The 14,639-nt window shown below is 41.4% G+C and overlaps 1 protein-coding gene across 2 annotated transcripts in view; it reads right to left on the minus strand.

Moving 5' to 3' along the window:
- fbxo38 (F-box protein 38) overlaps positions 1-14,639 on the minus strand; it is a 216,081-nt gene that overhangs the window by 28,349 nt on the left and 173,093 nt on the right. For both annotated transcript variants that reach the window (XM_034181007.1, XM_034181008.1), the window contains one exon: positions 10,745-10,848. In XM_034181007.1, coding sequence (XP_034036898.1) covers positions 10,745-10,848 — 104 coding nt within the window. The remainder of the gene's footprint in view (positions 1-10,744; positions 10,849-14,639) is intronic.

Genomic DNA, 14,639 nt, shown 5'->3' on the forward strand with positions numbered 1-14,639 from the left:
TTGCACAGCCTCCTCACAAACGACCGGTTCTCCTGCAAATTCTCACAATAACAGAGTTACAAATCTCACAAAAAGGCTGAGAGTATTACCTCCTATGAAGTATGATATCTCGGCAACGAGGTGGAGATGACACCTGGTCTTTATGGAGTGAGATGATGTTGAGTAGATGGGTGACAGCTGTCAAGAGGTAATGAGCGACAGCTGTCACCCCCGGCTGTGTCCATGGCGGCAGCGCCCTCTCGTGCCTGAAGCCCGCACTTCAGGCAGGGCGCCCTCTGGTGGTGGGCCAGCAGTACCTCCTCTTCTGGTGGCCCACACAACATATGCCCAGATTTTGTTTTGTTATAAGTGGAAAAAGTTGCATTAGTACCTTTGAGAGTTTTTATTGTGAGTAGAAAATGACAGAGATACACTCTGGCAACAATTGTTGCCAGTGGGGCATAACGGGTTAAAGACGAAGATGGTTAAAGAATTCTGATCTTTGGATTTAAGTGAACTTCAAGACTTTCACTTCATTTAAACGTGCAAAAATAATGTTCTTTCATCAAACAACTCCAATCCATGAGACACAAGTGACTTGGACGATCGGGAAGACGAGTGGCTGTAACGGTGTTGAAGTCGAGGTCTGCTCGAGGCTACGTGTGCTGAGCTAACAGCAGTGAGGCCTCCCCGCCACTAGAACATCCTGAGGAGGTGAGAGAAATCCTTTTTTCAGCAAAGTTAAACTGAGCTCGAAAGAAGATGATCAAAGCTTCATGTCAAGAATTCCAGGAACAATGTCACATCAAGCACAACATCCAGTCCAACACCCCAGAGAACAAAACACGACAGCAGCAAATAAGAACCACCACCAAAAAACAAACAGAGAGACTATCCTGGATGTGCAAACAGAGAAAATCTACTGTTTTCAAGAACGAAGGACAATATATCAGGACAAAACGTTGTGAAGGAGTCCAAATACCAGAAGACAATGCAAGGGACAGAAGACTCCGCCATCACCAATTTAAACACAACAAGGACCAAGTTATGGTACAAGTCCAGGGCAGAGTGCCGAAGGGGACAAAGTCTGGAACAAAAGACCAGTTCCCAGATGAAAACCTGGATAAATACAGGAAACAATCCAATCCACTTTATTTATATAGCACATTTAACAACAAAAACGTTCCAAAGTGCTGCACATAGAATCACAACAGATAACAGTTTTTTCTTAAATCCTCCAAACCGTGAATATCCAGGGTTGGGACCAGGAAGCAGAGTTGTAGTCTTACACACCTCTCTGCAGCTTCTCTCCCCCTGCCATCCCCTCATTACCCCATCCCCGTAGAGACGGTGCCTGCTCCCAGACTACCAATAACCAGCAAAAATCTATTTAAGCATAAAAATTCAAAAAGAAAAAATAATATAGCACCTTCAACTGCACCACAGACTAAAACCGTTAAATGTGGTCTATTAAACATTAGGTCTCTCTCTTCTAAGTCCCTGTTAGTAAATGATATAATAATTGATCAACATATTGATTTATTCTGCCTTACAGAAACCTGGTTACAGCAGGATGAATATGTTAGTTTAAATGAGTCAACACCCCCGAGTCACACTAACTGTCAGAATGCTCGTAGCACAGGCCGAGGTGGAGGATTAGCAACAATCTTCCATTCCAGCTTATTAATTAATCAAAAACCCAGACAGAGCTTTAATTCATTTGAAAGCTTGTCTCTTAGTCTTGTCCATCCAAATTGGAAGTCCCAAAAACCAGTTTTATTTGTTATTATCTATCGTCCACCTGGTCGTTACTGTGAGTTTCTCTGTGAATTTTCAGACCTTTTGTCTGACTTAGTGCTTAGCTCAGATAAGATAATTATAGTGGGCGATTTTAACATCCACACAGATGCTGAGAATGACAGCCTCAACACTGCATTTAATCTATTATTAGACTCAATTGGCTTTGCTCAAAATGTAAATGAGTCCACCCACCACTTTAATCATATCTTAGATCTTGTTCTGACTTATGGTATGGAAATTGAAGACTTAACAGTATTCCCTGAAAACTCCCTTCTGTCTGATCATTTCTTAATAACATTTACATTTACTCTGACGGACTACCCAGCAGTGGGGAATAAGTTTCATTACACTATAAGTCTTTCACAAAGCGCTGTAACTAGGTTTAAGGATATGATTCCTTCTTTATGTTCTCTAATGCCATATACCAACACAGTGCAGAGTAGCTACCTAAACTCTGTGAGTGAGATAGAGTATCTTGTCAATAGTTTTACATCCTCATTGAAGACAACTTTGGATGCTGTAGCTCCTCTGAAAAAGAGAGCCTTAAATCAGAAGTGCCTGACTCCGTGGTATAACTCACTAATTTAGAAGATCTTCACTTAGCCTGGAAAAAGAGTATGTTGCTCTATAAAAAAGCCATCCGTAAAGCTAGGACATCTTACTACTCATCACTAATTGAAGAAAATAAGAACAACCCCAGGTTTCTTTTCAGCACTGTAGCCAGGCTGACAGAGTCAGAGCTCTATTGAGCCGAGTATTCCTTTAACTTTAACTAGTAATGACTTCATGACTTTCTTTGCTAACAAAATGTTTAACTATTAGATTAAAAATTACTCATAACCATCCCAAAGACATATCGTTATCTTTGGCTGCTTTCAGTGATGCCGGTATTTGGTTAGACTCTTTCTCTCCGATTGTTCTGTCTGAGTTACTTACTCCAAACTATCAACATCTCTATTAGACCCCATTCCTACCAGGCTGCTCAAGGAAGCCCTACCATTAATTAATGCTTCAATCTTAAATATGATCAATCTATCTTTATTAGTTGGCTATGTACGACAGGCTTTTAAGGTGGCAGTAATTAAACCATTACTTAAAAAGCCATCACTTGACCCAGCTATCTTAGCTAATTATAGGCCAATCTCCAACCTTCCTTTTCTCTCAAAAATTCTTGAAAGGGTAGTTGTAAAACAGCTAACTGATCATCTGCAGAGGAATGGTCTATTTGAAGAGTTTCAGTCAGGTTTTAGAATTCATCATAGTACAGAAACAGCATTAGTGAAGGTTACAAATGATCTTATGGCCTCAGACAGTGGACTCATCTCTGTGCTTGTTCTGTTAGACCTCATTGCTGCTTTTGATACTGTTGACCATAAAATTTTATTACAGAGATTAGAGCATGCCATAGGTATTAAAGGCACTGCGCTGCAGTGGTTTGAATCATATTTATCTAATAGATTACAATTTGTTCATGTAAATGGGGAGTCTTCTTCACAGACTAAGGTTAATTATGGAGTTCCACAAGGTTCTGTGCTAGGACCAATTTTATTCACTTTATACATGCTTCCCTTAGGCAGTATTATTAGAAAGCATTGCTTAAATTTTCATTGTTATGCAGATGATACCCAGCTTTATCTATCCATGAAGCCAGAGGACACACACCAATTAGTTAAACTGCAGGATTGTCTTACAGACATAAAGACATGGATGACCTCTAATTTCCTGCTTTTAAATTCAGATAAAACTGAAGTTATTGTACTTGGCCCCACAAATCTTAGAAACATGGTGTCTAACCAGATCCTTACTCTGGATGGCAATACCCTGACCTCTAGTAATACTGTGAGAAATCTTGGAGTCATTTTTGATCAGGATAAGTCCTTCAATGCGCGTATTAAGCAAATATGAAGGACTGCTTTTTTGCATTTGTGCAATATCTCTAAAATTAGAAAGGTCTTGTCTCAGAGTGATGCTGAAAAACTAATTCATGCATTTATTTCCTCTAGGCTGGACTATTGTAATTCATTATTATCAGGTTGTCCTAAAAGTTCCCTGAAAAGCCTTCAGTTAATTCAAAATGCTGCAGCTAGAGTATTGATGGGGACTAGAAGGAGAGAGCATATCTCACCCATATTGGCCTCTCTTCATTGGCTTCCTGTTAATTCTAGAATAGAATTTAAAATTCTTCTTCTTACTTATAAGGTTTTGAATAATCAGGTCCCATCTTATCTTAGGGACCTCATAGTACCATATCACCCCAATAGAGCGCTTCGCTCTCAGACTGCAGGCTTACTTGTAGTTCCTAGGGTTTGTAAGAGTAGAATGGGAGGCAGAGCCTTCAGCTTTCAGGCTCCTCTCCTGTGGAACCAGCTCCCAATTCGGATCAGGGAGACAGACACCCTCTCTACTTTTAAGATTAGGCTTAAAACTTTCCTTTTTGCTAAAGCTTATAGTTAGGGCTGGATCAGCTGACCCTGAACCATCCCTTAGTTATGCTGCTATAGACTTAGACTGCTGGGGGGTTCCCATGATGCACTGTTTCTTTCTCTTTTTGCTCTGTATGCACCACTCTGCATTTAATCATTAGTGATTGATCTCTGCTCCCCTCCACAGCATGTCTTTTTCCTGGTTCTCTCCCTCAGCCCCAACCAGTCCCAGCAGAAGACTGCCCCTCCCTGAGCCTGGTTCTGCTGGAGGTTTCTTCCTGTTAAAAGGGAGTTTTTCCTTCCCACTGTTGCCAAGTGCTTGCTCACAGGGGGTCGTTTTGACAGTTGGGGTTTTTCTGTAATTATTGTATGGCTTTTGCCTTACAATATAAAGCGCCTTGGGGCAACTGTTTGCTGTGATTTGGCGCTATATAAATAAAATTTGATTTGATTTGTCTGTCTCTCTGCCTGTCTGTCTCTCTGCCTGTCTGCCAGTCTCTTTGTCTGTCTCTCTGTCTGAGGAGGTGCACGGATGTGATGTCCTCAAGCATGAACAGTGGAAATATGATGTCATGCGTTTAGCAAATTTCACTCAGCTCCTAAGTATCTGTCTATAAACCACATAGATCAAGAAATGAGCTCTTGAGAACGCTGAAGGAACACAGGGGGACGCTGAAGCACATGTGAGCATCCTGACAAACTGTGAGTGATAACCGCTTCTCCACATGTACAAATGTAAAAGAACAAAATAAGTCAGATTCATAGTTTACATGCACCCAAGAAATAATAACTGGACTGCATTCATATAGCGCTTTTCCATCCGCATCAGACACTCAAGGCGCTTTTCAATGATGTCTCACATTCACACAAACACATTCACACCCCAATGCCAGGGTGCTGCCAAGCAAGATGCCCACCAGGGGATTAAGGACCTTGCCCAAGGGCCCTTAGTGATTTTCTGGTCTGGCTGGGTTTTGAACAGAGGATCCTTTGGTCTCAAGCCCAACGCTTAGGGCCCCTTCACACATAGTGCAAATACATACAACTCCGGGCAACTCACAGCGGTAGAGTTCAAATTAGCACACTATGAAACATCGCACCGATGGGCAGGCATGCACGATCCCGGTGTGATGGTTCGTGCACAAGACGGTGTCTTTCAAGCAGGAACACACCGTGTTCCATGGGACAAGGTGCACCACCATCATGCTGTTGATGTGGAGGAAAATAAAACAAAAAACAGCTGTATAATTAGTGAGTATCACTGGGGTGATATGCAGTGGCTTACAAAAGTATTCAGCCCCTTGGTATTTCACACATTTTAATTTGTTTCTGGCATTTCAAATACTAAAAGTAAACCAGGCTTCTCAATATAAAAAATTATAAAATTATCTTCCTTAGACTCAAACTGAAAACAAATCTCTATAACTTGATATGAATTAATTCAATATATAAAAGCCAAGATGATGGGTTCCATAAGTAATCGGCCCCTTTGGTATAACACCTGTAAATAATCAGTTTAATTGCCAATTTTCTCTAATTTCTCCAATCACAGCCACAGAAGCCTGTAACTTCTTCTGGGTTGTCTGGGTGTTGTAGCAGAATCAGGAAGAATATAATATGTGTTTTAGGATATTTGAAATGATCACTTGTGGATAATTTTACCTTGAAGAAGGGCACCACCTATTTGAAGCATAGGTACTTTAATTTAAACATTCCTTAATTAATTCATCTCAATTTAATTAGACTCAGTCTTTCAGTCATGCTTTTTTCAGGTCAGATCCGACACCCTCTGTAAAACCATACAAAATCACAGACAACTTCACACGTTTAAGATATTTATTTAACTCAGGCAGGAGTTAAATAACAGGACATATCACAGTAAGCAATTTGATGATGACGAAATTCAATGAGCAATGATTATTGATGTTTAGATAATTTGGTTTAGTAGTGGGAGTTTAGGACTAAAATTCGTCCTAATCAGCAGGGAATTTACTTTGGTATTTATTAACGTGAAAGAAGATAAGTACTGTTGGATAGAGTTAAATAAAGCCACTCTGTTTTTTATTTTATCTGACATCGTAGCCCGGTCTTACTTTGGAAGCGCTGTGCAGATCGGTCTCCGTTGGTCAGGTGCTGGAATCATCTCCTTTTCAGTCGATGCTCCGTCTGTCACACAGCTGCTTCAGGGACCTTGACAAAGAGACTCTGCCAGTCAACCTGCCCGGTTTCATTGGTTAACGAGGGACGCTTTCAGTTGTTACGCTGTGACTTGTGGCAGCGGTTCAAATCGCTGTTGATGTCTCAGCTGACCCGGGTGTTTTATCTCTGCAGCGCATGTAGTCTGGGCTCGTCAGAATAAAGGTTTGAGCGTCTTTATTCTCTATCAAAAAAAAAAAAAAAAAAAAATCAAAAATTCATCTTTTGTCGTTGTCTGTGAGAGCCGGGTCAAATCAAAAACTCAATACAAAAATATTGTATAAAATGTTCACGAGAGGAATTTGGAGTTTAAGAAGAAAAAGGTTTTAAATTGAAAAATCGAAAAAGGAAGTTAAATGCGCCTGCGCGTTTAAGTTTACAAAAGTTGAGCAAAAGTTATCTGTGGGAAAAAAAAAAGAAAAAAGTAATTTCTTGTTGGCGCGCACAAACAAGAAATAAGTTTAAGCCACGTGGTGGTGGACAAAGGGTCGTAAAATCTGGATGGCGAGGCAGCGTTTCAAGACCCAGGAAAAGAGAGCGTAAGAGGAAGCGCGAAGAGGAAGCAAGAGAAAGAGGGCAATTCCGCGGGGGCACAGGCTTTTTCTGGGTACTGTAGTTTTTTCTGTGTTTCTTTGGTCTTATATATAAATCACTGTACAAAGATTCCCGCTTTAAAACCAAGCAAGTCCTGTATTGCAAAACTCTAGTAAACAAGGGTTTCCGTGGAGATACCACACAACATAATTATATGAAAAACACACTTGATAAACTTCCTACAGTCTATAATCCAAGTACAAAATACCAGATATATATAAATCTCACGTGTAAGTTTAAATGGTCACATGTTGTTTCTTTTCTTTTTTTCTGTTACAACAATACAATGCACTTTTTAAAATGTGGTTACAATTTAACACTCCACAAGTTGGTCACATGCCCTTCCCCAATTCGTCCAACAGGGGTCAATCTTGTTCCATGGACTGGAAGGGACTGGGTTTTTGATTACATCACTAAATGTGAACTCGGTCAATACTGGGTCGATTTTGATCAGAAAAACTGGACTGTGAACAACAAGTTGATGGCAATTCTTCAGTGAGATGTTTTTACTTGAATTTTGTTGTAAAGATATATTTCTAGGACTTTGGGGGAGAAAGTATGTTCTTCTGGTGTCTGTGTTTTTTTTTTAGATGAGAAAGGAATTAGCCCATCTGGTTTCGGGCTGATAAGGGAATTCGCAGCTCCGTGAGGAATGCACTTTGGGGAGTCTTAAATCTTGGAAAAGGTGGGGGTTTATGACACCGAGCCATCCTGTGTTGGCTTGGAGGGTCTCCCTTTGACACCTGGAGATATACCAGGCCTTGCTGTGTTGAGTTTCACCTTTTGAAGAAATTTCATGACCTCTGCTTGATGCAAACTTAGGACGCTGAAGGTTGGCACAGCTTTCCACTACAGTGTCTTGGTGGCTTTCCTCACTCTTCTCCTTCTTGCACAGTCACTCAGTTTTTGAGAACTGTCTACTCCACACAGATTTACCACAGAGTGTCATACTGTTTGTATATCTTCATAACTGATGTAAATAAAGTCCAAGACATATTCAGTGACTTGGAAATGTTCATGTATCCATCCCCTGACTCATCTGAAGAAAATTGTCAATTAAACTGATTATTTACAGGTATTACACCAAAGGGGCTGATTACTTATGCAACCCATCATCTTGGCTTTTATAGTTTCAATAAATTTATATCAGGTTGTAGAGATTTGTTTTCAGTTTGAATTTAAGGAAGATCATTTAAAAAAAAATATATATTGAGAAGCCTGGTTTACTTTTTATATTTGAAATGCCATAAAACAAATGAAAATATGTGAAATACCAAGGGGCTGAATACTTTTGCAAGCTACTGTAAATAATACATAAAGGGGGCGCAATACAGAACCCTGCGGTTAAATAACCCTGGTTAAAATAAAAAAATGACACTCATGGGATTTTAACCCACATGCTCTGATTACCAGACGGAAACTTTACCACTGTACTACAATCACTGTCTTATAACAGGAGCGTGAAATGGCTAAAATCAACAAGCAGATAAACATATTTTCTAAAGAAAGAGAAAAGCACTGTGATAACTGACCAAACGGTGTTTGGTACAGCGTATTTCTGCTGATACGTGACTCAAAGTAGCGTATTTATCATACTGTTGGCTTGTCCTGGTCCTGGGGTGTGCTGCTCACAGCCTGACATGGGTGTCCTGTCAGATGTGACATTTGGATCGTCTGCTGCGTGTCCAAACGGACTGACGGTCCGTTTTTATGTACACTCAACAAAAATATAAACGCAACACTTTTGGTTTTGCTCCCATTTTGTATGAGATGAACTCAAAGATCTAAAACTTTTTCCACATACACAATATCACCATTTCCCTCAAATATTGTTCACAAACCAGTCGAAATCTGTGATAGTGAGCACTTCTCCTTTGCTAAGATAATCCATCCCACCTCACAGGTGTGTCATACCAAGATGCTGATTAGACACCATGATTAGTGCACAGGTGTGCCTTAGACTGCCCACAATAAAAGGCCACTCTGAAAGGTGCGGTTTTTTCACACAGCACAATGCCACAGATGTCGCAAGATTTGAGGGAGCGTGCAGTTGGCATGCTGACAGCAGCAATGTCAACCAGAGCTGTTGCTCGTGTATTGAATGTTCATTTCTCTACCATAAGCCGTCTGCAAAGGCGTTTCAGAGAATTTGGCAGTACATCCAACCAGCCTCACAACCGCAGACCACGTGTAACCACACCAGCCCAGGACCTCCACATCCAGCATGTTCACTTCCAAGATCGTCGGAGACCAGCCACTCGGACAGCTGCTGAAACAATCGGTTTGCATAACCAAAGAATTTCTGCACAGACTGTCAGAAATCGTCTCAGGAAAGCTCATCTGCATGCTCGTCGTCCTCATCGGGGTCTCGACCTGACTCCAGTTCGTCGTTGCAACTTCGCACAGCCATTGAAGAGGAGTGGACCAACATTCCACAGGCCACAATTGACAACCTGATCAACTCTATGCGAAGGAGATGTGTTGCACTGCATGAGGCAAATGGTGGTCACACCAGAAACTGACTGGTATCCCCCCCCCCAATAAAACAAAACTGCACCTTTCAGAGTGGCCTTTTATTGTGGACAGTCTAAGGCACACCTGTGCACTAATCATGGTGTCTAATCAGTATCTTGATATGGCACACCTGTGAGGTGGGATGGATTATCTCAGCAAAGGAGAAGTGCTCACTATCACAGATTTAGACTGGTTTGTGAACAATATTTGAGGGAAATGGTGATATTGTGTATGTGGAAAAAGTTTTAGATCTTTGAGTTCATCTCATACAAAATGGGAGCAAAACCAAAAGTGTTGCGTTTATATTTTTGTTGAGTATATTTCCACACAAGCACACACACGTGTGTCCATCAAAACATGGGACGTGTACTGCAGCTGTGATGTCCAGGACCAGATCGTCTCAACAGCTGTGTGGCAGCCAGCCACGCCCCCTGTCCTATCAGTGCACAGACCAAGATGTCACCCTGTGATCAGATGACAGGTACCTCGCGAAGCAGGGGAGAGCACGCAAAACACACGCACATGTGTTGTGGGGGAGCCAACATTCTGGCACGCCACATGTGCACTTGGCATCTTCACACTCGTGGGGGCACTTACACAAATTTCACATGCAGCGCAACAGTGATTGTCTGCAGACTGTTTTTGTGTTACCAGTGTGAACGTCCACACATTTTCTAAGTGCCATGTGAGCGGTGTTAGGCGTTCGTGTGTGTCAGCTGGAATTTGGCCGACAACTGCCACGAGAAGATTCGATGGGCTCTTACAGTGCACACTCCGTCTTTCAGCCGCTGGTGTGCGCAAATAGTTGTAGCAACAGGTGTACGAGGTGTTTGAGACAGCTCTGATTTTACACGTTTTGCACACGATTCCTGCTTCATACACACTTTATGCGCAAATTGACCAAATTCGCACTACATGTGAAGGGGCCCTTAACCACGAAACCATCACCTCCCCAAGAAATCAGAGTATTTGGGAGAAATCCAGGTCTGTTAATGTGATTGATCACGGCCGTTATCAGATTTGCCACTTAATAACCAGAGTGTGCATGCAGACGGGGTCATTGACTCCTCACTCCACAGCACCGTCTGCACATACAGAGAAACAAGCTTTCTGAGGAGCCGTAAACACTTGGAAAATAAACTCAACTAATAAGTATAACGCTGTGAGTCAGGTGTTGCCTGTGGCAGGAAAAAAGAAAGAAATAAAAGAAAATGTGTCTGAAGTCGACATGTACAAACCCTCCAGCGTGTAGATGTCCCGGCCCCACGGATATCTGTGATACTTCTTGACATCGCCTTCTGTCCTCGTAGCCTCGGGAAAGAACTCGTATTTGATCAACTCCCTAAAAGACAGAAAAATAAACATTCGATGACTTCAGGATGTCACAGACCTGCAATGTTTGATTTAGTAGCTCAATATTCATTACTCAATATCCACACACACACACACACACACACACACACACACACACACACACACACACACACACACACACACACACACACACTCAGCAGCCCACATGCCGATCTGATGTTTCATTAAAAAATGTATTTTAAAGAGTGTGCATGGAGTGTGTTTGCAAAGACCTAATAAAATCTTTCACCCTCATCAGAAACAGAGTCCGTCCAATCTGCTCTCATAAATGAGCTTCACTGTGGCAGATCTTGTGTCCATCTGTCCAGATCTGACTCCATGGTATAACTCTCAAACTCGTAGCTTAAAGCAGATAACCCGTAAGTTGGAGAGGAAATGGCGTCTCACTAATTTAGAAGATCTTCACTTAGCCTGGAAAAAGAGTCTGTTGCTCTATAAAAAAGCCCTCCGTAAAGCTAGGACATCTTTCTACTCATCACTAATTGAAGAAAATAAGAACAACCCCAGGTTTCTTTTCAGCACTGTAGCCAGGCTGACAAAGAGTCAGAGCTCTATTGAGCTGAGTATTCCATTAACTTTAACTAGTAATGAGTTCATGACTTTCTTTGCTAACAAAATTTTAACTATTAGAGAAAAAATTACTCATAACCATCCCAAAGACGTATCGTTATCTTTGGCTGCTTTCAGTGATGCCGGTATTTGGTTAGACTCTTTCTCTCCGATTGTTCTGTCTGAGTTATTTTCATTAGTTACTTCATCCAAACCATCAACATGTTTATTAGACCCCATTCCTACCAGGCTGCTCAAGGAAGCCCTACCATTATTTAATGCTTCGATCTTAAATATGATCAATCTATCTTTGTTAGTTGGCTATGTACCACAGGCTTTTAAGGTGGCAGTAATTAAACCATTACTTAAAAAGCCATCACTTGACCCAGTTATCTTAGCTAATTATAGGCCAATCTCCAACCTTCCTTTTCTCTCAAAAATTCTTGAAAGGGTAGTTGTAAAACAGCTAACTGATCATCTGCAGAGGAATGGTCTATTTGAAGAGTTTCAGTCAGGTTTTAGAATTCATCATAGTACAGAAACAGCATTAGTGAAGGTTACAAATGATCTTCTTATGGCCTCGGACAGTGGACTCATCTCTGTGCTTGTTCTGTTAGACCTCAGTGCTGCTTTTGATACTGTTGACCATAAAATTTTATTACAGAGATTAGAGCATGCCATAGGTATTAAAGGCACTGCGCTGCGGTGGTTTGAATCATATTTGTCTAATAGATTACAATTTGTTCATGTAAATGGGGAATCTTCTTCACAGACTAAAGTTAATTATGGAGTTCCACAAGGTTCTGTGCTAGGACCAATTTTATTCACTTTATATATGCTTCCCTTAGGCAGTATTATTAGACGGTATTGCTTAAATTTTCATTGTTACGCAGATGATACCCAGCTTTATCTATCCATGAAGCCAGACAACACACACCAATTAGCTAAACTGCAGGATTGTCTTACAGACATAAAGACATGGATGACCTCTAATTTCCTGCTTTTAAACTCAGATAAAACTGAAGTTATTGTACTTGGCCCCACAAATCTTAGAAACATGGTGTCTAACCAGATCCTTACTGTGGATGGCATTACCCTGACCTCTAGTAATACTGTGAGAAATCTTGGAGTCATTTTTGATCAGGATATGTCATTCAAAGCGCATATTAAACAAATATGTAGGACTGCTTTTTTGCATTTACGCAATATCTCTAAAATCAGAAAGGTCTTGTCTCAGAGTGATGCTGAAAAACTAATTCATGCATTTATTTCCTCTAGGCTGGACTATTGTAATTCATTATTATCAGGTTGTCCTAAAAGTTCCCTAAAAAGCCTTCAGTTAATTCAAAATGCTGCAGCTAGAGTACTGACGGGGACTAGAAGGAGAGAGCATATCTCACCCATATTGGCCTCTCTTCATTGGCTTCCTGTTAATTCTAGAATAGAATTTAAAATTCTTCTTCTTACTTATAAGGTTTTGAATAATCAGGTCCCATCTTATCTTAGGGACCTCGTAGTACCATATCACCCCAATAGAGCGCTTCGCTCTCAGACTGCAGGCTTACTTGTAGTTCCTAGGGTTTGTAAGAGTAGAATGGGAGGCAGAGCCTTCAGCTTTCAGGCTCCTCTCCTGTGGAACCAGCTCCCAATTCAGATCAGGGAGACAGACACCCTCTCTACTTTTAAGATTAGGCTTAAAACTTTCCTTTTTGCTAAAGCTTATAGTTAGGGCTGGATCAGGTGACCCTGAACCATCCCTTAGTTATGCTGCTATAGACGTAGACTGCTGGGGGGTTCCCATGATGCACTGTTTCTTTCTCTTTTTGCTCTGTATGCACCACTCTGCATTTAATCATTAGTGATCGATCTCTGCTCCCCTCCACAGCATGTCTTTTTCCTGGTTCTCTCCCTCAGCCCCAACCAGTCCCAGCAGAAGACTGCCCCTCCCTGAGCCTGGTTCTGCTGGAGGTTTCTTCCTGTTAAAAGGGAGTTTTTCCTTCCCACTGTAGCCAAGTGCTTGCTCACAGGGGGTCGTTTTGACCGTTGGGGTTTTACATAATTATTGTATGGCCTTGCCTTACAATATAAAGCGCCTTGGGGCAACTGTTTGTTGTGATTTGGCGCTATATAAAAAAAATTGATTGATTGATTGATTGATGTCAGGAAATACAAGCAGCTTCTTCCATTTTCTTGGTTGTCAGGGTGATGTAATGACCTTTTACCCCACAATTCTGTGTTACATCGTACAGTCCAGAAAGATCAAACGTGGAGTCTTACCTACGGTAAATAGAGCCGCGTCACACAGTGGTGCCTAACAGTGAGCTTTGGTGTGACGGTCTTGGGTGAGGTTTCAGCCGCCTGTTTATCTGAGTGTTCTAGGTCGTGACAGAAGCGTGTCTGCTCCAACTCCAGCTGGTGGTGGCGTCAGATGGGAGTATTTTAGTACTTTTAGTATTTTAGTAAGATAAGACTTTATTGATCTCACAGTGGAGAAATTCACGTTACGCCAGCTCTTAAAAAACACACAAGATGGGTGCGAGTGGAGGAAAATGTGCATCAAACAGCATGTGCAAGGATAAGCAATAATAATAATACTACTACTTGTAACAGTACAATGTAAGTCCCTTCAGCTGCTCTCTTGTTTGCACTCGGGGTCGCCACAGCAAATCCAAGGTGGATCTGCTTGTTGAATTGGCACAGGTTTTACACCGGATGCCCTTCCTGACGCAACTCCACATTACATGGAGAAATGTGGCAGGGGTGGGGTTTGAACCTGGAACCTTCGGCACTGAAACCAAGCGCAATAACCACTTGGCTAAAATAAGAAAATTAGGTAGAAATAGAATATGTATATACACACATACATATATATATACATACATCCACACACATACACACAAGAAGAAAAGTATCTGACCTTTTTATTTTTTTCAAAAACCATATGGATTTGAATCACGTGTGATTGCATCAGCCAAGCGTGCGCATGCGTGAGTTTTTTCATGCCTGTCGGTTGCGTCATTCCCCTGTGAGCAGGCTTTGTGTGAGCAGTGGTCCACCCCTCTCGTCGGATTTTTATTGCGAATAAATGTCTGAACGATTTGGAGCTTTGCTGCATCAAATTTTTTCCAGAAACTGTGAGAGACCTTCAGGTGGACACCATTCGTAAAATTCAGATGGCTTTCAGGGACGATTTTATGGGGATTACACAGA

The sequence above is a fragment of the Thalassophryne amazonica genome, chromosome 11 (genome assembly GCF_902500255.1).
Source record: "Thalassophryne amazonica chromosome 11, fThaAma1.1, whole genome shotgun sequence".
Classification (NCBI taxonomy): Eukaryota; Metazoa; Chordata; class Actinopteri; order Batrachoidiformes; family Batrachoididae; genus Thalassophryne; species Thalassophryne amazonica.